Source organism: Cucurbita moschata, unplaced genomic scaffold, assembly GCF_002738365.1.
Source record: "Cucurbita moschata cultivar Rifu unplaced genomic scaffold, Cmos_1.0 Cmo_Scf00082, whole genome shotgun sequence".
NCBI lineage: Eukaryota > Viridiplantae > Streptophyta > Magnoliopsida > Cucurbitales > Cucurbitaceae > Cucurbita > Cucurbita moschata.
Window position 1 is genome coordinate 579,320 of NW_019268598.1, and position 24,451 is coordinate 603,770.

The following is a 24,451-nucleotide window of genomic DNA, read 5'->3' on the forward strand; positions in this document are numbered from 1 at the left end:
TGCATGAGGTCAACATCGCTTAAAATCATGATATAAACTAATTATGCAAGTCAAATCTTCATTCATCTATAACATAGTATAATGAGCGTGAATTATGCATACATTGTTTCTGTCGAGTCTTTCGTACATAGCATATCTTATGTGGCACGGTCTGTAAAGGTTTATGCAACATAGATATCATCATCATAACATATTGCAACAGCATGACATGTTTATGCATAAAAAATTATCAAAATCATAACACAACATGACATAGGTTTATAATCATAGATTATCATCATCATGACATTGCAACAACATAGCTTAACACAACATAACATGACGTGACATGACATAACATAGTACAACATAGCATGACATGACATAACATAGTACAATTTAGCCGAACAAGGCATAATATAGTATGACATAACAATCATAGTTATGACACGTGCAAGGGTTACCAGACACGCGTCATCATACATAATATAATTCATCCAACCAAGCCAACAGTAGGGTCACTTACACACATTTATGGATCAATGCACAACACTAAATGATTCTTCAAAATGCAGTAGCCCAATCAAATTCTTGCATATTAAGCCATCTCTACCTTGATGTCGTCTATCATTGGCCTGAAATCTTCGGTCAACTCATTAAAAAAGTTTCAACATAGTCTTATGTGAAATGCCTAGCTCTTCGACATGCTCTTCTATGTGTGCGACAAAACTTTCAGAGCTACCTTCCCGTTCTAAGCTACTCAGTTGTGTAACTCTCTCTTTTAGAGAGTCAACCTTATATCAAGCTTTTAATGGGCAACCCATCCCATCGGACACTCATGGCGTTAGTTCCACCGACTTTCCCATCCAATTTAACTAGTTAGTTTCCCAAGGAACAAGTAATATCGAGAATTTCCTTCTCGAACATCATATCTTCTTCCATCTCAATTAGTTGGTCAACTTGTGACTTGACCAGCTATTTATTGTTAACATTGTTTCGATCTCAACTAGCAAGAAGCTAACTTAGCTCTGATATCACTTGTCACAATTGTACTCTTTTGGTAGCGAGACAACGATTGTGTGACACTTTATTCTAACTCAATGAACTAGTCACTCATGTAAAAATCGAACTTAGCAGACAATTTGGACGTATGGTTGAGTCTCGTTACACGTTTCGAGATAAAATGTTGTTATAAGTAAGGAAATGAGTTGAAAACAGTTTGAAAGAAATCATTGTAGATGTCAATTGCAATGAAAACATGTGAGCAAGAGAGATTATAATACTTTTTCGGTGGGAGGTTTAATGACTACCTAGTCCCCTCCATAGTATATTTTTAGGCATTTCATGTCAGACAGGAGTAAACACGATTTTGTCGAAATGTCATACACAAAAAAATAATAGAACATGGGCATGCGGCTATAGGCAGCACGTCCTGAACAAGCATGATCGTGGTGCAACATACCCCAAATAGACATACTAAAAGGGTACTCATAGAACAAGTGATCATGAGACTCATCCATATTGTTACAAAAACCTACTAAAGGGGTACTCATGGGAGCTCGAGGCTCAGGTGTCACCATTCACTCGACTACTAAGCTTGTTAAGTTTTCTTAGTCCTCCTTGTCGTTGAGGTTTACTAGGTTATTAAGGCATTTAGGAAGTTTGAATTTCATCTTGTATTTTCAGGACGATCGAGACTAACTCATTAGGCTAATCCAATTTTTAGGAGCACTAAGGTTTAGGCCTTTGATTATCGCTCCCGGTCTATGGTACTAGGTCAATTGAAAATGTACTAACCTTAATCAATGTGAACGAAACGACTCTAGCTCTAGCTCCCTAATCTTAATTTGGTTCACTCATGCATACTTTGTTAGAGAGATAATCCTACCGATCACCTAAAATACAGAAATCATATATGTACGAGGGTCATGCATAGTGATTGCTCTCATAATCGTTTTGTAATTTCCATTAACAAAGAATAATTATTTTAACCCTTCAATTACCTTCAAGACTAGAATTAAAGTATTAAAGAGGATTATCTTGCTCTATTTCTTTCGAATAAGAGAAACAACTATGTATAAAAACATGTAGATTACTAATAACAACTCTTATGTTTTAACTACATAAAAATCTCTTGCCTCGTCTCCTATGAGACTAGGTATTGCATTCATGGTGACAGAAATCTCGCACGGACCACCGCGCTCATGTGTCCTTAGGTTTTTTCTATCGCAACTTCTCAAAAGACCAAGGGAGAGATTGCATCGGTTTAGCTCTCCATACACACTGATTTTCACAGAGAAATCAACATCTTAGTCATACAAAATCAATAGAATAAGAAAAGAGAGTAAGGGACTAAGAGTTATCAAGTTTTATGCTCTCCTTCAATGGAAGTTTCTCTTCCTTGAGCTCTCTCGTCCAAACCACTAATGGTCATTGAGGAGTGATTGTTAAAAATGGTTTTTATGGGTAGATTACACGCTGTGTTTTGGGTAATCAACCACTAGGATCCCTCGATTTTGATCGATGAACTATATGATGGTTTGCATATATGATCCCAATAGGGGAGTGCTTTATTGAGTTTTATTAATACTCACCCTATTTACATGAGTGTCAGAATTCACGATGGGATTGTGCCTAGAAAAGCGACCGAGGACTATGACTTCTTTAAGTGGAGGAGAATGTGACAACGATACTATGAAGAGAGTAGATTGTGACTCTCACGTGCAGACAAGACAAGGTGGTGACATGGTAGTGGCACCTAATCCGCTACACAAGGGTCGAGACAAAGCGAGTGTCATGATGCGACCGAGGAGGATGGTGCATCATCTAACACTCCATAGAGATGTGCATGAAAGTTAAGCCGAGACATAGACAAGATAGAGTCAACATGTCGACATGAGTGTTAGAGGTAGGCTTGTTGAAGGGTCTGGTAGGACCTTGAGCCTTAACCTCGAAAGTCAAGGTTCTAAAGAGAATTTGGGCATGGGATTATAGAGTCAAGTCTATCCATATGAAATATAAAGCCCTCAAATTTGGTGTCGATCGGACACCAGATGGATGCTTTATGACACTGGATCACTGTTTGCTAAAATCATGTCTATACCTGCCTAATTAGAAATGCCTCAAAATGTATATTGTCCTCTCCGATTTGGCCCGTTACATATTGTCGCTAGCCTCACGATTTTAAAACGAGTATACTAGGAATCAATTTCCCACCCTTGTAAACAATGCGTCGTTCCTCTCTCCAACCCATGTAGGATTTAATAATTTACCCTCTTTAGAATCCTAACATCCTTGTTGACACATCACCCAATGTCTAGCTCTCATTCTATTTGTAATAGCCCAAACTCACCCCTAAAAATATTGTCCGCTCTGGCCCGTTACGTATCTCCATCAGTCTCACAATTTTAAAACACGTCTACTAGGTCTATACCCTTACAAAGAATCTTTCGTTCCACTCTCCAACCGACATGGGATCTAACGGTTTGAGTCATGTGATTAAAATATTACATTCATACATTAACAATACGTTCTATTTTGGAAGACATTAGTTCATGAAACCAGCACTAGATAAAACATAAAATTGTCCCAAGAAAAACACATCGACTTTTGGGTAAACAAATCACGTAATCATATCGAGAAGTAATTGTGAAAAAGAACCATTGCAATAACAATAATACACAACAACTCACAAAACCCATGTCCCTAACCCCATTAGAAATGCAAAGTTTGGTATACAAACCACAATAATCCATGAAGAACAAGAATATGACTAGAAGAACTTAGGATCGTAGCCATTGCTAGAGGTAGCCAAGATATAATAAGCAACAATATGGCCAATAGAGCCCCAAGCAAGAACATCAACAATATTAAACCCAACAGGGTCATTAGATTTCAAGAGGCTAACATATTCCTTAGCCCTCACATCGCCGGCCTCAAAATGGGTCACTCCATTCTGCTCCGGCACTTGCTTGCTCACATTCTCCCTCTGAAAATTGAAGAACACGAACCTCCCCAAGAACAGGGACAGCCCTGTGCTTAGGCTTATCACAACAGATGGCTCCAGCGCTGCCTTCACCACCGTGGATCTCCTTGTGCCAGAGCTGGTGAGCTTGCGGCTAGATTTGATGGTTGGCAGCAGGCGGAGGCCTTGGAATGAGAGGGCGGAGGGGCTTGGCTGCTGCCTTCTGGCAGCTGCGGAGAAGGTTGGGGCGGTGATGACGGCAGAGGAGGAGGCGGCGGCGGCGGCGGCCATGGGTGACGGTGGTTGAGAGAATTGGAGTGGATAATTGAAAGAGGATGAGGCTGAGGCTCATATAATATAGATTGTGAGGATGAGACGGAGGGAAGGGTGGATTTTGGGAGGTGACGTGGAGGAGTTTGATTCGCTAGTTCTAGATTAGAGATTCTTGGATCCAAATTCTTTTTACCATTTTTTTTTGAATTAGTAATAATTTGACTATGGAATTGGAATATATATAATATCTATTTGTTTAATCAATTCATAAGAAATCGAGTCTAATTTACAAAGAAAAAATAAAATTAAAATGAAAAACGTCTAACTGTTGGAGAGGAGAACGAAACATTTTTTATTAATGTGTGAAAATCTCTCCCTAACATACGCGTTTTAAAACCGTGAGAACGACCTTATAACCGTCTAAAATGAACAATATTTACTAGCAGTGGACTTAGTTGTTACAATTGGTATCAGAGCTAAAATATTGACGAGAAGTGGACTTGAGTTTAATATTTTTGCTTTTGAGTCACAAAAGACCGAACTTACGACTCTAAAGTATGAAAATATTCTTAGGCTAAAGTATTTGAAGGTGGCCCAAAATATCTAGGAATACGAGACATGTCTCATCTTCTCTACGACAAGTGAGAGAATACGTGTCATATACATTAGTGCAGGTGGAAAAATGTTGGGATTTATATGTTAAAGTCTCATAATTAATAATTAATAATAAATTTGATTATTTTATTTATAACATAATATATTCGTAATATGAGAGGTGATTATTGATAATTATTTTTGTGGTAAGGGTAACACGCTGTGTATTGGGTAACCAACCACACTGATGATCATTGAGAAGTGACTGCTGAAGATGATTTTTAGTGCATTGATTTCATACCGTGCATTTCGTGGAATCAAAGTCAATTAAGTTAATAACTTATTTTATTAAGGAAATGAAAAATTAATAAACAATACAATATTAAAAGTTTAAATACATAAATTTTTTTTTTATGGATTGAGTTGGTTGGTGTGTTCTCTTAAATCTAGATTTGGTTGAACTGATAACTATTTTGATGGGTAAATTTTAATTAAATATTTGAAAATAAATAAACAAGGTTTTAATAACAATCATTGAGTTGTGTGGTTATACGGGTGTACATGGTCTCGGTTGGGTTGGGTGAAAGATTTTTTTTTTTACCAAACCCAAGAGTTCGGGTTAGTTGGATTGGTAACCCAACCCAAAACCTTTTCCAACCCAACCCTCTATTTTCGGGTTGAGTTGTCAATTTTTTTTTAAGATTTATTAATCCACACTTTATAATGATTAGGATAAGATAAAATATATTAAAAATTCACAAACAAATAAATGAAGGTATACTTATTTAAAAAAATAAGGAACGAAAAATCTAATCTATTAACATAATTCAACATTGTCATAAAACTAAATACTCATATTTTTTTAGAATTGGTTAAAGTAACAAAAATCATAAAATTAAATAAACAATAAAATTCTTTAGTTTAAAGATATTGTATATAACAAACTTAAAAAATATATAAAAATATTTTAATTGAAATGTCCCACCTATATATAAATTGGAATATAATAACGTGGAGCAAATAGATAATAAATGTATTAAAAATTAAAATTTAAAATACAATTAACTAAAAATAATATAAAAGAAATTAAACAAAATAATAAAAAGATATAGGTAATAGATTAAAGTCAAACCCGAGCGTGAGTCTTGCTAGACCAGTCAAAGTACCACTCTAGCATTATAGTTTATATATTTTTATTTAGATCGGGTCACTCGATCAATCCAAGGGTTTTGTCCCACGAACCCAAAATCAAACGATTCAATTTGGGTTCAGAAAAATGAACCCAATCCTACCTTAATCCAAACCAACGTAATCCAACCCAACAGTTATAGTTCGGATTGGGTTGGTCCGGATTGTCAGGTTGAATGTACACCCCTAATAGCAATAAAACCATTTTTTTATCTGAAATATTTTATAAGGTTACTCTAATTTGGTGGATTCACTGGTTTACACGTGTCAGCTGACTCATCCATCCACGTCAGTCATCCACACCTCGACTCTCCACAAGTCGTCTATGGCCAATTCAGTATCCAATCCCTCCTCCAGATACCCCAAATCCTTTCTTCACTTTTCTCTGTTTTCGTTGGGTGATTTCTTTGGAATTCAAAATTATGGTTTCGTTTCACTGATTTGCCTCTACCATACAATACTCCAAACCTGTTCTTCCTTCTTCTCAATTTCCCAATGGCTACGCTGCTGAGAAAAGTTTGGGGATCCGTGTCCACTCGCTCGGGATTGCACTCGGAAACGTCGTCTACCGATCGCCGTGGGTTTGAAGAGCCGCCGTCGTTGGGTGAATTCGATCGGATTCCGATGGATATACTGATGCAAATACTCAAATTAGCTGGCCCTAAGACCTCAGCTAAAATGGGTATGCTCTGTAAGTCTTGGAGATCTCTTGTTTCTGACAATACTCTTTGGATTTTCTTCCTTCATAACCAATTGGAGCCTTGGGATTCTGTTTTGTTTGGAGAAACTAAGTTGGCTTCCGGATACCCTCTTGAGTAAGTTTGGGAATTGTTTATTTCATCATGAAATTGGGAAATGAATATAATGTTGCGTTGTTGTGAAGTTATTTGAAGGTGTCACTATGAATTTGTGGTACAGAACATGTTCCAGTCAGATGATGCCATTGTCGTTCATGAAAGTGTATAGCAAACGGGCAGAAGTGCCGGGCTCTGTTATCATTGATGGTGAGTTTGTGTAACCTAATTTAAATTTATCATTATATGATGTTATTCACTGAACATATGGCCATTTATTTCCATTTTTGTTTCGTCATTGAAATCCGTTCATTTTCTTGGTAGAGTTATATCCAATGAGTTGAATGCATATATGATTCCCACGACATCATGTTGGGACAAATTTGATAACTAAAGCCCTCATCATTTTCAAACTCAAAGCATTTGGAAAGTTTTCCATTCTTTAGTTTTTTTCTCAAAAGTTACTTCGAATGGTTCATGGGTTTTTGAAGATATTAGGTACTCATTCAAATGATGCATGTCTAGTATGATTATCAACAAAAGATAACTATGAAGCTTCAGTAATATTCTGAACTCTGACCCAGATGTTGCTATGCGTAGAGTACTTGTTTGATAAGCTTTACCTTTGTGAGATCCCACATCGGTTGGGGAGGAGAACGAAACACCCTTTATGAGGGTGTGTGGAAACCTCTTCCTAGTAGACGTCTTTTAAAAATTTTGAGGGAAAGTCCGAAAGGGAAATCCCAGAAAGGAAAATAACTGCTAGCGATGGGCTTGGGCCCTTACCACCTTTATCAGTTGGCCTTGATTAATTGGCCCTCATTTTGGTTTCTGATTATGGGAATTTCTAGCCTGTGGCCTTAATGTGACTATCTTTCTACTGTGTTTGCACTGATTTTTATTCTTGCGGGTTCAATTCTCATTACCAATTGGAGTACTTCTCTTTGTATGAATTTTGGCAAACATTTCCAGGATTAAGAAGATTTTGAGTAATTAGAGTCGATCCTTCTAGTTCAATAGAAGTGATTAACTCAAGTATCAGCTTTTTTTTTTGGCTTTCAAGGGAAAGAATTTGATTTCTTTGGTGCCTTCCACATAGCCAAAATCAAAGTAGGCTTCAACGTATTGTTTGTAATGGCCCAAGCCCACTGCCTGTTCTTTTTGAGCTTTCTTTTTCAGGCTTCCTTTCAAGGTTTTTAAAACACGTCTGCTAGGGAGAGGTTTCCACGCCCTTATAAAGAGTGTTTCGTTCTCCTCCCCAACCGATGTGGGGTCTCACAATCCACCCCCTTGGGGGCCTAGCGTCCTCGCTGACACTTGTTCCTTTCTCCAATCGATGTGGGACCCCCCAATCCACTTCTTTTGAGTCCAATGTCCTTGATGGCACACCACCTCATGTCCACCCCCTTTGGGGCTCAACCTCCTTGCTGGCTCATTGCTCGATGTTTGACTCTGATACCATTTGTAATAGCCCAAGCCCACCACTAGCAGATATTGTCCTCTTTGAGCTTTCCCTTTTAGACTTCCCCTCAAGGTTTTTAAAACGAGTCTGATAGGGAGAGATTTTCACACCCTTATAAACAATGTTCCATTCTTCTCCCCAACCGATGTGGGATCTCACATTGCTAGTGTTGGATGAGCATCCAAACATAGAATAGCACGTGCAATTGGCAGTACCTTATAGTTTCTGGAAATTTGTATCAGCGTGAAGGCACTCTTACTATCTCTTGTTTGTTATTGAGAAGGTGGTTCTGGTTATTGCAAATTTGGTTGGAGCAAATACACTTGTCCATCTGGTCGTTCTCCAACATTTTTGGTGAGTGCTTTCTGTCAACTTCCTGTCCTTGTTTATGTCAAAATCTTTCCATTTGGATTATTGCCTACAGCTGCTAGATAGCCTTGATTTCAGGCCTCTTATTAAGTCCAGTAATTGAATTTTTTCATTGTCTACAGGAATTTGGGAACATCGAATCTCCTATGTATTCTAGACTACGCCATTTTTTTGCTACTATTTATAGCAGGCCTGTTCTTTTCTTTTTCTTTTTTATATCTGATATTTAAACTCCCCTCTCTATAACGACGAATCACTAGTCTTCTTATCAGTTGCAGTTTGTATTGACAAGTCCACTGCACCTAATTTCAGGATGCGGGTTAAACCATCGTTCCATCCAGTGGTAGTGTCATTACCAATCTGCCATTATGATGGTCAGTTTCTTATTCTAACTTTGTTAGTGTTATGATGCTTTTTAACATATTATCCATGTTTTTCCTTTTTGACATAATAATGCCTCCATACTTTTTTTTTTTCGTAACCGGGAGTCGGAGCTTTGCTCTCCTACATCTAGGGGCACTCACGCCCGCCCAAGGGGCTTAGGCTTGGGAGATATTAAAGGCTTTTAGTATTAAGTTCACTCGAAGGTTCGAACATGGGACTTCTAAGCCAATATGACAAAGAGACCCCAAGCCCTTGCCAATGAGGTTGCCCCCTTGGGGGCAATTTTAGATAATACTTTTCAGAATAGCTAATGAAATATCATCAATATTATATTATAAATGTTTTCTTACCAAAGGAAAAAAATATCATAAATGTTCCTCACAATACGTTATAATTACGAATGAAATGATACAACGATAATGTAATTTATGCTACATAAAAATGAACAATAACATAGTGCTGATACTATTATTAACTTAAAACTTTAAACTCTTTCAAAATTTCACTTATTAGAAAAATAAATAAATTGATAAATGCATCACTCATGGTTTGGGTTTAAATTTCTATATAACCTGACTATATATTGGCATCAATCTTTTTGAACTTCAAAATAGATTTTAATTTTTTTATATTAATTATGAATTATTGTTAACTTATGATAATTTTATACCTTCAATATTTAGGTAATAATGTGTATTATGAGTAAATATGTTTGCATTACTTTTCTCCTTCAGATACCGAGTCAGCCAAAGCATCGAGACAGCAACTCAAAGAAGCCATCCATTCAGTGTTATTTGACATGAATGTCCCGTCTGTTTGTGCCGTTAATCAGGTTTTATGCTTAAGAAATATCCTTTTCTTTTTTCCCTCTCCTCCTCCTCCTCTATTACTCTCTTAATGACTGTTGTGATTACAAGTCCATATATAAAAAGCCTCGATACCTATTTGTATGAAGTTTTATCTGTTCCTTTTCCCACTCCATCCCCTAGTGGGTTGCTTAAGTTTGAAGGAAGAAAGGAAGTTGGTCCGGTTGAGGGTTTGGAGCTTTTAAAGAAAAGAAGGGTTATGTTGGTTTGATAGTGATAAGAAGAATTATATTAAGGGTTTGTTATCACGAGAGGCTGATGAAGATAGAGAATCGGAAAGAGATTTGGTGGAGAAACCACTCTTGTCAAGGTTCCATAACCAAAGTCTTCCTATCTGTGATATCAACAGAATAAAGGGCAGTGGATAAGCTATCCCATTCATCAATTTCCTTCTCTGTAAGATGTCTTTTAGCCTTAGGTTCCAAGAGGTAGAATCAATGGATCAAAAATCAGCAATGGGAGAGTCCTTATCGAGAGATAGAGCAAATAAGTGTAGGTAAACTTTGAAGGGATTAATTCCCAGCCAAAGATCTTTCCAGAAGCCGGTTGTTTTCCATTCCCCACGTTATACATGATGTTATTGTAGAGTAACCCCTTGTTGTATCGATATTTCTCCAAGGACCCTTTGATAATGAAATCATAATGTAATGGTCTAAGCCCACTGCTAGCAGATATTATTCAGTTTGGCTCGTTACGTATTGCCGTCAGTCTCACCGTTTTTAAAATGCGTTTGTTAGGGAGAGGTTTCCACACCCTTATAAGGAATGCTTCGTTCCCCTCTCTAACCGATGTGAGATCTCACAATTCACCCCTCTTGGGGGCCCAACGACCACGCTGGCACACCCTTTGGTGTTTGGCTCTGATACCATTTATAATTGCCCAAGCCCACCGCTAGCAGATATTGTTTGCTTTGGCCCGTTATATATCGCTGTCAGTCTCATGGTTTTAAACGCGTCTGTTGGGGAGAGGTTTTCACGTCCCTTATAAAGAATGTTTTGTTCCCCTCTCTAACCGATGTGAGATCTCACAGGTAATCTAACCTAGTTTAAGATCAAAGTGTGTGGAGCTCTATTTAGATGAATCAATCTTCTCCATAAAGCTTTCTTTTCCTCATAAATCTCCAAATCCATTTAACCAAGAGGGATTTATTTTTCTGTTGGATGCCAATGATGCCAAGATCTCTCTCATCAATGGGGAGAATAACTCTCTCCCATTTTATAAGACGAGGAACCCAATTTTTCCTTTCAGTCTTTCTGTAGGAAATTGTGAACCCAGTTTTTTTTTTTTTTTTTTTTTTTTTTTGAAATTGATTATGACTATTTAAAAATATCTTTCCAAGTAATTTTAAATTCATGAAAAGGCAAAATAAATTGAAAATAAATATTTAATAAATACTGTGAGATCGTGTCTGGAACCAAGCGTTCGGAAAAGCCTAGAAAGGACAATATCTACTAGATAAACTTAGGTTGTTACAAATGGTATCAGAGTTAAACACCGGATTATGTGTCAGGGAGGCTGAGCCTCGAAAGGGAATGAATTGGGGGCCCACATCAATTGGAGAAGGGAACGAGTGCCAGCGATGAGGCTGAGCCCTGAATGGAAGTGGACATGAGGTGGTGTGTCAGCAAGGACATTGAGCCTCGAAGGGAGGTGGATTGGGGGGTTCCACATTGATTGGAGAAGGAAATGAGTGTTAGCGAGGATGCTGGGCTCCGAAGGGGGGTGAATTGTGAGAGAGCCCATAAAGAGTGGATTGTGAAACCCGATATCTCTTAGCGAGGAGAGAAGGGAACGTGTGCTAGCAAGGACGTTGTTGAGCCTCGAACGAAACCACTTACCTACAAATAATACCCTTAAACTTANATAGATGTGTTATCCATAATGTTTACAAAAAGAACTTCCCAATTTACAATGAGGGATGTATGACTATAGCACCAAGAAATGACATGGTAAACAACATTATCAAAGAGCCCAGTATAAGTACGTCTCTTCGCCATGATGAGGATTGTCATAGTAGAACCTTTTCATTTTTTAAGGGTTGGTACACTAAGACCATGTCCAGTAACTCCTTTACCTCCCTAGGAAAAGTGAACATGTCGTTTTGTGATTTGTTCTCTTGAATGAATTGGGAACTTTCATAATTGTCGTCTTAAATAATTGCATGTACCATCTGTTTTTTCATGTGCAGGCAACACTGGCCCTGTATGCTGCAAGAAGAACTTCGGGAATCGTTGTCAATGTTGGTTTCCAGGTGACTTCAATCGTCCCAAGTAAGCTAACTTAACTTTATATGATCTCTATTTCAACTTTTATCTAATGTGTATAAATCAAGTGTTGTGAAGAAACGCACCTTAATGACTCATTATGCATCTTATATTTCTAAACTAAAAACATTATGTATCTTTCTGTTGACTGGTTAATGCCCATCAAATTGTCACATTTCCTCATTATTTTTGTACCATTTTTATAGTTTTACATGGCAAAGTAATGCGGAAAGTGGGGGTTGAAGTTGTGGGGCTGGGAGCTTTAAAGCTTACAGGGTACCTCCGAGAGCTGATGCAACAGAATAATATACATTTTGAATCGATGTACACCGTTCGGACATTGAAAGAGGTACTATTAAAGCTTTCATTGTTTAAGATTTATGTCATAAGCAAGTTTGTCTGGTGTATAATCAAGTTGTTTCCTAGGAGGTGAAATATAATAAATTATTGTTCGTTATACTCGTTTGGACTTCTAATTAACTCAATACTTCGTGTCCATATTGATGCGAGCAATATAATATTTTTCCTTCTAGCTTTAGCATTTTTGTGGTTCATAGTGAGATCCCACGTCGATTGGAGAGAGGAACGAGTTCCAGCAAGGATGCTGGGCCTTGAAGGGGGTAGATTGTGAGATCCCACGTCGATTAGAGAGGGAAACGAGTGCCAGCGAATACATTGGGCCCCAAAGGGGGTGAACTATGAGATCCTACATCGGTTGCGGAGGATGAAACATTCTTTATAAGGGTGTGGAAACCTCTCCCTAGCAGCCGCATTTTAAAAACCTTGAGAGGAATCCCGAAAGGAAAAGTCCAAAGAGGACAATATCTGCTAGCGGTGGACTGTTCATTTTAGTTCCAAACTTTCCTGCCTATTTGTCTTGCTGTCTAAACTTTCAAGTAGTTTATGTTAGTCTCTCAAGTTTCGAACTGTTTTAGTACCCTTTGGGATATTGTCTAATATCTGTAAATTTAACCTCAGAATCTATGTTATGTTGCCGAAGACTACGAAGCAGAGTTGTGTAAAGATACTCAAGCATCCTATCAAGCTGCTGGGGAAGGATGGTTTACTCTTTCGAAAGAGCGATTTCAAACCGGAGAGGTCTTATTCCAACCACGAATGGGAGGAGTGTAAGTCTGACCCAGCGTAGTGTATCAATTTCAGCTTCTCTTAGTAGCAAAAGATATAATTTGAAGCAACTGATATGATATGGTGTTCACATTTGTGGCAGACGAACAATGGGTCTGCACGAGGCTGTGGCACTTTGCATGGATCATTGCCATGCTGCGGAACTAACGTGGGATGATTCTTGGTTCAAGACTGTGGTTTTGTCTGGTGGCAGTGCTTGTCTTCCAGGACTTGCAGGTTTTTCTTCTTCAATTTTCCTTTTCTTTACAGCTTTGAGGTTTTTCTTTTTTCTATTTTTTGCTATCAAAGTTCTAATAATACCTTTTTAAAATGGTTAAAAAATGCTCTTGCCATTCATAATACCCTCTCCAATTGATAGGTCCGTTGATGGTTTCATTAATTTTTTTTTTCTTGCTATAGCAGGTATAACTTGGGTAGTTGTAGTTAAAAGAGATTGAGGAAGGAAAGAATGAGAGTAAGAGGAGAGGTAAAAAAGAGAAAAGAGAAGTGATAGGTGATAGATTGAAGTAAAGGAGATAAAAGGAAAATGGAAGAGGGAGATGATGAGGTGTAGATAAATGGTCTCCAATCATATACTAACGATAAGGTCGAAATCCTTCTTAAAGATTTACTAAAATGTTGCCATGGAGTTAAACGTTCATAAAAATTCATTTAAGTCAATAATGATGTCAACAAACAGTAAAATCGAAAAACCATAAAAATAATGCAACGCCTTGATCTAACTTCAGGGCTACTACATTGACTTTGCTTCCATGACCTCCACAACGACGTCATCATCCGTACATGAGTGTCTTACCTTTACTTAAAAAAGAATAGCGCATGACTTGAGTATTTAAGAATACTTAGTAAGTAGCCTTACTTTTGGGGTCGGAAAATGCAATCATGGTGGGACATCTTTTCATAAAATAACTTAGCCCTGACTATTTTCTGGTCTGATCAAGGTTGGATGTGTAGTACTTCTCTACGCATAGTCCACACACGCGAACATGGAACCATCAGGTGGGCTCGTATATGTACCCCTTGGACTTGACTACGAGTTAGTGCATGCTCATGTTGCTAAAAGCTACCAAGGGAAAGGAGTGCATATAATATCATGGTGTACGCGTCTATACTAATCATAACGGGAAAGTATCCCGATGCTCATGACATACAAAATGCATGAGGTCCCATAGTTTCAATCGTGGTGCATACTTATGATGCAAGTCATACTTCCCTTTCTTTTCATGAGACAACGTTCCTATGAGACATGCATGCATATATTGGATATACCTTCCATGGTTGACATACATGACATCAATGTCACATAGGCATAGTATGAAGTAACATAATATACGTGACATAAGATATAGAAGTTCATGTATCATATAACTTTTATATCATAACATAGTATAACTTATATCATAGCATAATCCGTCACCTAACATATCACGCATCATAGACCATAACACCACAAAATATGACACGTAAATAGGTCATAAGGTACGTGTCATTCATACAACATACTTGACTAAGCCTGTGGGCGTTCATAAGTAGAATCACTTATTTGGTTGACCTAAGTCGAAGTCACTATGCTCCCCTGATGCTAGCTTAAAACTACTTTTTGAAATCTATTTGAAATTTAATTCCACTTTAGGAGTTCTATAGTCAAAATTTAGGATTCCATTATGGAAATTGGCTATCTAATTGCATAAGATAATCCAAACTTGGCTTCAAATAATTTAAATCAACTAAATAGTAGCTATACTAACCTCAAATTTCTTTGGAAGTATAAAAAAAACGGCTTTGGAAGGGTTGAAAATGGTTGACAGTGGTCCGAAAATGTTAAACCCGAGTCAAAATGAGCCAAGAAGGCAACCTGGAGACGCTAAAGCATGGATTCTCCGACTAGTTCCAGATCCCCAAAGTAGGATAAAAATAGAGTAGCTGCTGTGACTTAATAAACTGAAGAACTGCTCTTTTATATTAGCGTCCTAACTCCTACTTTCTCAATCTAATCAATGTGGGACAGTTTATTTATTTAAATTTTTGGTTGTTACGTCATGCACATCTAAAAGAATTTTTCATCCCGAAAGTAAAAAGAATTTTTCATCCCGAAAGTACCTGGAACAATTCAGGGTACTTCTACTTCATCTCATCCTCCCATTCTCACGTGGCTTTTTCCGCTTGGTATTTTTGTCACAATTCCTTGACAAAGATTATTTTGACCCTTCCATAAGCGTGTTTGACCCTTTCGACGAGGTCAGTCTGGCTACTATTTAACTAATTTAAATTATTTGGAAATAAGTTTGAATTATCTTATGCAGTAGAATTCTAAATTTTGATTGTGAAACTTCTGAGGTGGAATTAGATTTTAGAGATTGGTTTTAAGCTAGCATCAAGGGAGTATAATGACTTTAGCTTAGGTAAACCAAGTAAGTGGTTCTACTGTTAGATGCCCATGACTTGGTTAGATGACTTGTATGTTGTATGATGACATGTACCACGTGACTCCTGTTCATGTAATATTTTGTGATGCTATGGTGTATGATGTATGATATGTTATGTGATGATCTAAGCTATGATAGGAATTATAATATGTCTGATCTAAGCTATGATAGGAATTATAATATAATATGATATGTTATGTGATGATCTAAGCTAGATGATATGTTATGTAACATCTAAGCTATGCTATGAATGTTATATGATACAAGAACCTCCATATGTTATACCGCGTATATTATGTTGCATGTTCACACTATGAAATATTATACCGCGTATATTATGTTGCATGTTCACACTATGAAATATTGATATGCCATGTATGTTAACAAAGGAAGATATGTCAAGTATATTTATACATATCTCATTGGAACATTATGTCGTGAAAAGAAAGGGAGGTATGACTTGCATCATAAGTATGTACCATGATTTGATACTATAAGATTTCATACATTTTGTATGTCACGTGCATCGAGATACTTCTCCACACTACGATAGTATATGCGTTTCTTCTCTTCCGTGGCTTCTGGCAGCGTGAGCGTGCGCTAGCTCGTAGTCAACCCAGGGGTACTCTATATGAGCCCGCCTGATGGGTCCATGTGCGCATGCGTGAGTTTTGTGTAGAGAATACTACACATCCAACACTATTCGGATTGAAAAGTGGAGACCGAAAAGTGGAGACCAAGACCAAGTTATTTTTTATGAAAAGATAGGTCTCATCATGATTGCATTTTTCAACCCCAACAATAGGGCTACTTACTGAGTATCTTTAAATACTCCCGCCATAAGCTATTTTTTAGGTAAAAATAAGACACCAATGCATAAATAAGAGCGTTGTTGTGGAGGTCATGAAAGTGAAGCTAGGGTAGTCACATTTGCATTTGATATACTAGCCCTTAGGTTAGATGAGAGCATTGCATTATTGTTATTTCAATTTCATAGTTTGTTGACATCATGGTTGGTTTAAATGAATTTTTATTAATGGTTAAGTTGATGACAACATTTTAGTAAATTGTTTTAAAGGGTTTTGCGGTGAGCAACTATGACATTCACCATGACATACAACTTAAACATCTAATTTGAAAATCATAGGAGCTAAATTGATAACGATAATTATATGCGTGAACTAACTCTGGTACATATGGTACAACTGTTGTGGTTCAGTAAGGTTGCAGAAGGAACTTTATGGACTTCTTCCTTCACCAATGTCCGATGGAATCAGAGTCATTCCTCCACCATATGGTACAGATACAGCTTGGTTTGGGGCAAGGCTTATTAGCAATGTAAGTTCACTGCTATCATTTCATTTCTTTCATTCCCAACGAACCTTTTGGCCTGTTTCTTATGTTAATTGTGTTAGATTACTCTCCATAACGGTATGATATTGTCCACTTTAAACATAAGCTCTCATGACTTCGCTTTGAACTTTTCCAAAATGTCTCATACCAATGGAAATAGCATTCCTTGATTATAAACCCATGATCATTCCCTAAATTATTAACCGAGGTGGGATTTTCATCCAACACCTCCCCCGAACAAAGTACGCCTCCCCTTAATCGAGGCTTTACTCCTTCTTTTGAAGTCTTCGAACAAAGTACACCCTTTGTTCGATATCTTAGTCACTTTTTGACTATGCCTTCGAGGCTCATAATACTTTAATTGACAGTTGAGGATTCTATTGACATGACTAAGTTTAGGACATGACTCTAATACCATGTTAGATGAACATGACTCTCCACAATGGTATTATATTGTCTACTTTGAGCATAAGCTCTCATGGCTTTTCTTTGGGCTTCCCAAAAGGCTTCATACCAATGGAGATAGTATTCCTTACTTATAAATCCATGATTATTCCCTAAGTTAGACGATGTGGGACTCTCATCCAACAAACGGGAGAAAATATCCTCTAAAACAACACCTTCCTCTCTAACTTTAACCTACGGCTAACGTTTTAGGGAGGAAAAATCAATTCATACCTCTAAACTTAGGTAAGGCTAAATTAATAAAAATACTCCTAAAGTTTGTGCTTACTTTTAGACTTTAAGAAGTTTTAGTATTACCCTTAAAACTTAAAATAAAAATAAAAAAATCTCAAAAATACCTTTATCGTTAGTTTTGGTTGGAGACTCTTAGTATTTTGTTCAAAAATATCTTTAAACTTTTAATAGTGTTTCAAAACACTGTTGAACTTTAAAAAGTCTTATTAATATTCTTCAACTTTTTAAAAAAGTTCAAAATACCTTTACGGTTTTAAAAGTAGTATAAACACCTTTTATCTTTATAAAAAAAAGTTAAAAAAAGTTCTTACCTTCAATATATAGACAAAAATCGTCTATCGACACTTTATAGATTATTTCCAAACTTTTAAATGTTGCTTTTGAAAGTTAATTAGTATTTTTTAAACGTGGTACTTACCATAAATGTTTCAAAACTGTTTAGAGGTGTTTTTGAAGTTTTTAAAAAAATTTAAGGGTATTAATGAAACTTTTGAAAACTTAAGGGTATTTTTGAAACACTTTCAAAAGTTAAAAGAGTGTTTTTGAAACCCTTTTGAAAATTCGGGGATATTTTTGAAACAAAGTATCAACGGTTTTCATCTAAAACTAGAGGTAAGAGTATTTCGAGACTTTTTTTTGAAAGTTTATGGGTGTTATTGAAACGTTTGATAATTTTGAAAGTTTATAAGATTAGGAAAGTTTAGGATATAAACTGACCTAACTGTTTTTTATATGGTTTTGAACGATTTATATCGGTACACAGCTAAGTACCTTCCCTAGTCATTGGTGTATTACAAAGAAGCAATTCCGAAGAAAGTCCAAACTCAACCTCCTTTGGTGAGCACTGTTCGTGTCGGGTTGTTTATTCGATACTGAAAGTCCGTTGATAGAGCTCAAGGTATCGATGAGGTAAAAATGTAGAGTGTATATACTTCTCTTTTACACAAGTGACTTGGGATTATGATAATAAATGAAATATGTAGAGTGTCAATTGTCTTGTAATTCGTATCCTTTCTCATGTATTGTATACAACCTTTAGTGGGTTTGATGTTTATGCTGATGTACAAGAATCTCCTGTAAATGCAATTTATTTTGCAGGCATCCTTAAATTTTTGCATTTTTGCATCTAGTACTAGTTATATCATATTTTTTCGACATGTTTTTTCCAATTATATTTAGCTGATTAGAATAGTTACCAAATGGTAACGCTAACGTTATGAACTCAAGTTTGGGATCCCAAACAATACCGCTAACAATAAGTACTTGTATTGTTATGTGGATTAAATGTTCCCACACGTGTGTAGCAGCTGACAACTAGTCCATATGCTTATGGGACTACGCTGAGATGGATACTTGCACAATGAAATTTCACTTGCACTAGCGTGACATTCTATTGATTACATTGGAATGAGCTAGAATAAGTGTCATGTTCGTTTTTGTCATAATCTATGATGCTTAAAGTATTCAACTTTATTGAATTTGGGATTTTTTGAATTTTTTTAAATTTTTTAAATTCTTCGATGTCTAGTTCTTCGACTTTACATTCCAATCAGTTTGTATAACATCTTTAAAGTCTATACAATCAAAAAGGATTTTAGTTGGATTTAAAGGATTTCGAGACAAATATCCCGACGATGTAACTCTAATAATAAGTCAATTAATAAAGATGATTTTTTGTAATAGTTAAAAAAAAAAAAAAAAATCAACCAGCCGGTGGGCAATGCGATGATTTTTGTGAGTCGTTGAAATTTTTGCAATTTCTAACAATTTATGCATGAATTGAATTGGGCGTTCACCATTTAGATCAATGCTTTGAACATTTTACCTCACCGTTCAGACAATGCTTTGAATGCTCTAAACGACTTGGATCGGGTTGACTCGTTTGTTGTATGAACAACACGTGCCTTGTGACCCTACACGTGTCGTATTTTATGATTGGATGACGTGTACTATCTTACGTTTACACTATATTTATGCTATGTTATTTTATACTGTGTCACGCTATGCTATGATATTTTATAAAAGAGGAGGTAGCTAAAGTGATATAGAGAGTGGTACCTCTCCTAGTAAGATGTGGTTAGAGGACGACCCAAGGTAGAAGCCGGTAGACATGTGACACGCAAGTAAAGGAGAGATACATAAATGAACCGAGATCAAATCCGAATGAGAGTGATCCTGAGAAAAGAATGACTAAAAAAAGCTTAAAAAAATTGAAAGTCATTACTTATACCAACAAGTTACTCCTCGATACTCGATGATCTCTTAGAATTTTTTTAGGATGCATGTGAGTAAAGACAAAATATACTAGAATGATTCGTATTAGTTTGTGAGAATAGTCTTTACTTGAGGAGTAATTAACGTGACCGTATGAGAATATTGATGCGATTAGGTGCCGAATCTAGATTTCGAATCTTGATCTGTATCCTAGGCATGGGTCGTGACACAAACCCTAAAAATATGTTACAATGACAATTAATTATTCCCCACACAAAAATGGGTCTTCGCATGGAACCAAAATCCGTCTGGACCGCAGGATTTGAAATCGTTCCATTCCAGGAGGACATGGAGGAATCAGGGCCAGCTTTCAAGAATCTTCGCAGCAGAGAGTATGAAGGTCACAAAGAAGAAGGTCTTTATCGTATCCCTTGATTAGATACTTTCTATGCCGATATCATTCTACGTTTCAATCTTAAATTAATCTTCTCTTGTAACTGTGAAAGGTACATTCTCTGGCATGGAATTGCACGGCCATGAAGCTTGCTTTCGGTTCTGTCGATCAAACTGCTCGAGTTTCGCATATTGAGCATCACGAACATGTATGTTTTCTTTTTCCGCCGGGTTTTATAAGTTCTTTGTTTCTCCTGTGGAATCTTGTTCTCAAATTGCCACACTGATAGTGTAGATCAGCTATGCTGGGACCATAAACATTCTGATCTTATAGCGACTGCATCTGGAGACAAGGCTGTTTTTCTATAGGATGCCCGTAAGTGTTTGAAACTGAGATTTTAGAATAACTGATCCAATTGAAGGTTAGAATATGGTTCATCATTTTTCATTTTGTTCCATATAGATGGGAAATTCTCACAGCAAGATGAGCTCAGTGGTGGAAAATATCAATATCAATATCACCTACAAACCTGATGGCACGCACATAGCTGTTGGGAATAGCGTATGTTCTTGGCTGAAATTTGTGTATTATAAAGCCAAACCTACTACCAGTAGATATGGTACTTTTTAGGCTTTCCCTTTCGCATTTCCCCTCCAAGGTTTTGAAAACGCGTATGCTAGGAGAGGTTTTCACACTCTTATAAAAGATGTTCGTTCTCCTCCCCAACCAATGTGGGATCTCACAATCCACACCCTTCAGGGCCCAATGTCCTCACCGACGCTTGTTCCCTTCTCCAATCGATGTGGGGCTCCCCAATCCACTCCCATTTGGGTCCAACATCCTTGCTGACACACCGCCTGTTGTCCACTCTCCTTCGAGGCTTAGCCTCCTCGTTGGCACAATGCTCGGTGTCTGGCTCTGATACCATTTGTAATGGCCCAAGCCCACCGCTAGCTGAAATTGTCTTCTTTGGGCTTTTCCTTTCGTGCTTCCACACCCTTATAAAGAATGTTTCGTTCTCCTCCCCAACGGATGTGGAGTCCCACACTCACTATTTTATTCTGCAGGATGATGAACTTACAATTCTGGATGTTAGGAAGTTTAAACCAGTTCACAAGCGCAAGTTCAATTATGAGGTAATGCTTATCTACAATAATCAACGGTAACTCAGCCATTGGACCATTTATGGAAACTTTAAAGGAGGATTGTGTTAACTGTGAAGAAATTTAACAAATCACCATAGAACATTAAAGAATCTGACTGCTTTGACATCTTGACGTTGGTCTTACCTTAAAAATTATAAGTTCAATTTTATCAGAGGCTGTCTTTGATCTGTTCGTGGGAGCCCTTTAGGCCCCTAGTTATTAATGTGTATTACATCGACTAATACTTTCATGTCACTAATGTTAGGATCGCACAACAACGCATGCACTCGATCAAGATAAACACAAACAACAAGAGAGAGAAAATGTAAGGAAGAATATTGACTAAAAGTTTTGTATTGATGACTTCAGGTATGTACACGAGAATGAAGAAAGTACATTTTGAAAGGAATATATACATGGGATATATATATGGTTTCAGTCTCCTATATATAGTTTTAATAGATATAACCCCTTACTATATATATAAATATCTACCGAATTAAGTTCAACCACACAGGAGAATACATTGCTTCTGCCAGTGAGGACTTGTTCCATTGATATAGTAAGGATTTTAGTGCCTCTCCTTTCCTATTATGTATGATCTCTGTTCTATGAAAGCCTAGAATCTTCCCTCCTTGTCTTTGGGTGAAGAGGATTAATGGCGTGGTTTATGGACGGTTTGTTTCTTCTTTTGCTTGCAGCCGAATGTCCAAATGGGACGAACAGTTCACCAGATTCCTTGTCGGGGTGCGACGAACAGTGTGGAGTGGAATCCAAAGCATAATTTTAACTTGCTCTTATGGCTGGCGATGACAAGAACAAGTATCAGGCTGATGAAGGCAAGTATCTGTGCATATTGATGTTTCCCACTAATCTGTTTAATTTGATGCACAGGAGGGTTTACTTTCAGTTTTATCTTCATTTTCTTGTTGAAGGTATTTTTAGGATCTTTGTGCTGGAAGTGCATGATTAATAGATGACTATTTAGAGTAAAACCGAATAGAGATATATATGGTAGATATTTATATATATATAGAAGGTGATTATATGTGCTTATATGTGTTAAACGGTATATATAGTAGCAAACTGAAACCATATATATATATATATATATATATCAGTGCTTTGAATATGTATTTACTCTCTTCTATGTATTCTCTTGTATTGTATTATACCTGTTCTTTATGATCATCTTAAAAACCTTAGCCAATATTTCATTTACGTTTTCTCTCACATGTTCTTTATGTTCATCTAGATCGTGGGTGCGTTATTGATCCTAACAAACTGTCTTCTCCTAACAAACTTTCTTTTTTGGCAGAATTCCCCATATTGATGGTCAAATTTTCCAAGGGTCGGTTTGAAATGTCTTTTTTTTTTTCAAGTGTTCAGAACCCATTCCAAACAGACCTTAAAAACTAAACGACATGAAAAGGGTCCAAAGGAACTAGTCTCTTCAATACCATAACAACAGATAAACAAGCACTGGTCTCTCCAGTAAAAAGTATCTATATGTCATCAAAATCTAAGATCTTTCTATTGAAGATGTGAAGAATTACAGTTACTAATCCGAACGGGAGCTTCTAGAAAGAAAATTATGAATAGACATTAAGCCATAAAAGTTACTAAATATGGCCAACTTCCTAATCATGCCTACAACACAACGTGCACCACAAGCAGTGTTGCTTATAATCAACCACTCATCAGTTTGGTTCACTTCAAACACAACACTATTCTTGTTGCTTCACCAACCTGCATCATTGCAACACAAAATCCATGGTTAAGCAACAAAATTCATCACAAATCAAAATTTTGATCTAATAAATGCAATTAACTATGGTAATTAGGAGCAACCTGGCAGCTGCAGCAAGTTGAACTTGGAAGCACTTCAAAGGCCACAGAGTATGAACTTGGAAGCACCAAAAACAATGCCAGAAAAGCACAGAAGAACAATGGTGACGAAATTCCTAGACAACAAAGTAAGAGGCCCCCATTTAATCTCCACACTAGAGCTCTTCATCCTATGCCCAATTTGAGGCTCTTTCGACAAATTAAAACACGACCCTTTCATCCTCAGCTCTTGCACACATCTTGTAAGTGCTCTGTTCTCACTCTTCTCCCTTTGCAGCTGCGCTGATGCCTTCCAATACAGCCACAATTTCAGCTGCACCACGATCACAAACACGCCCGACGTCGCCCCCATTGCCACTCCCGGAACCCACCATTTGTGGCACACATTGGGATCGGACGAAGTGAACAAGAGAGTCAGAGACAGGGCGTGGAACAGGAAGAAGTAGCAGCAGAGTTGGAAGATCTGTTGCTTTAGAGACTCCAGTTTGGTCTCTCGCCGCCCAATTCGTAGGCCGAACAGATGCTCCTCTCGTTGCCAGAGCTTTAAAAGCAATAAATGGCCAGAGCTTTCGGAGATTTGCCTCAATGGGTGTTGTTCTATTACAGAGATCATAACGTTCTGATTCTCTGCTGGGATTTCGACTACGTGCGCGGCGGCACCGGAATCTTTCGTTTCGGTCGCCATGGTAAGTCTTTTTCTTTCTGGTTTGAGTTGCAATGGAAGAAAATGGGGATCGGAATTTTGTAGGAGCGGTGAAGGAAGCAGAAGCGAAACGGGAATGAACTCTCTACTTAAAAGGGTTGTTTGTTGAATAACGCCTGATGGGTGGTGATGAATGTGGTTTTCCAACGGATATATTTCTTTAGACTCCAACGGTCGAATTGTTGACTTTTTATATATTATTATATTCAGTTGAAACGGTATTTCTTTTTGTTGAGGGAGTTTTGGTTTGGGCCTTAACGTTTCGGCCCAACTTTTTTTTTTTTTTTAAATAAGAACATTTAAAAGATTACTCGTTTAAATAATAATAATTTTTTTTTAGATTTAGATGATTATAACGGTCTATTAAAGAAAAATCTTAATATTAA

General features: G+C 37.2%; 4 protein-coding genes across 6 annotated transcripts; 2 read left to right on the top strand and 2 right to left on the bottom strand.

The window, feature by feature from the left end:
- Positions 1 to 3,586: 3,586 nt before the first annotated feature.
- On the bottom strand, positions 3,587 to 4,281 carry LOC111438742 (photosystem I reaction center subunit V, chloroplastic-like). The gene has a single exon (XM_023076604.1). The coding sequence runs from the start codon at positions 4,232 to 4,234 to the stop codon at positions 3,752 to 3,754; it is 483 nt and encodes a 160-aa protein (XP_022932372.1). The 5' UTR covers positions 4,235 to 4,281; the 3' UTR covers positions 3,587 to 3,751.
- A 2,066-nt stretch (positions 4,282 to 6,347) lies between these two features.
- Positions 6,348 to 18,862, top strand: LOC111438741 (actin-related protein 8). The gene is made up of 12 exons (XM_023076602.1): positions 6,348 to 6,813; positions 6,917 to 7,002; positions 8,538 to 8,608; positions 8,746 to 8,813; positions 8,936 to 8,997; positions 9,742 to 9,839; positions 12,062 to 12,143; positions 12,344 to 12,486; positions 13,116 to 13,264; positions 13,366 to 13,499; positions 16,929 to 17,047; positions 18,525 to 18,862. Exons 1-12 carry the CDS (start codon positions 6,494 to 6,496, stop codon positions 18,600 to 18,602), a joined length of 1,410 nt encoding a protein of 469 aa, XP_022932370.1. The 5' UTR covers positions 6,348 to 6,493; the 3' UTR covers positions 18,603 to 18,862.
- A 1,370-nt stretch (positions 18,863 to 20,232) lies between these two features.
- Positions 20,233 to 23,176, top strand: LOC111438710 (THO complex subunit 3-like). Of its 3 annotated transcripts, none has more exons than XM_023076550.1 (7): positions 20,233 to 20,390; positions 20,482 to 20,577; positions 20,664 to 20,747; positions 20,832 to 20,930; positions 21,437 to 21,505; positions 22,216 to 22,353; positions 22,450 to 23,176. In XM_023076550.1, exons 3-7 carry the CDS (start codon positions 20,739 to 20,741, stop codon positions 22,492 to 22,494), a joined length of 360 nt encoding a protein of 119 aa, XP_022932318.1. In that variant the 5' UTR covers positions 20,233 to 20,390; positions 20,482 to 20,577; positions 20,664 to 20,738; the 3' UTR covers positions 22,495 to 23,176. The 3 variants fall into 3 exon arrangements, with proteins under 3 accessions (XP_022932318.1, XP_022932321.1, XP_022932320.1); XM_023076553.1 differs by having other exon boundaries at positions 20,664 to 20,744; XM_023076552.1 differs by having other exon boundaries at positions 20,669 to 20,747.
- On the bottom strand, positions 23,025 to 24,272 carry LOC111438709. The gene is made up of 2 exons (XM_023076549.1): positions 23,366 to 24,272; positions 23,025 to 23,263 (listed from the first exon to the last, which is right to left on the bottom strand). The coding sequence occupies exon 1, from the start codon at positions 24,045 to 24,047 to the stop codon at positions 23,400 to 23,402; it is 648 nt and encodes a 215-aa protein (XP_022932317.1). The 5' UTR covers positions 24,048 to 24,272; the 3' UTR covers positions 23,025 to 23,263; positions 23,366 to 23,399.
- Between the last annotated feature and the right edge of the window lie 179 nt (positions 24,273 to 24,451).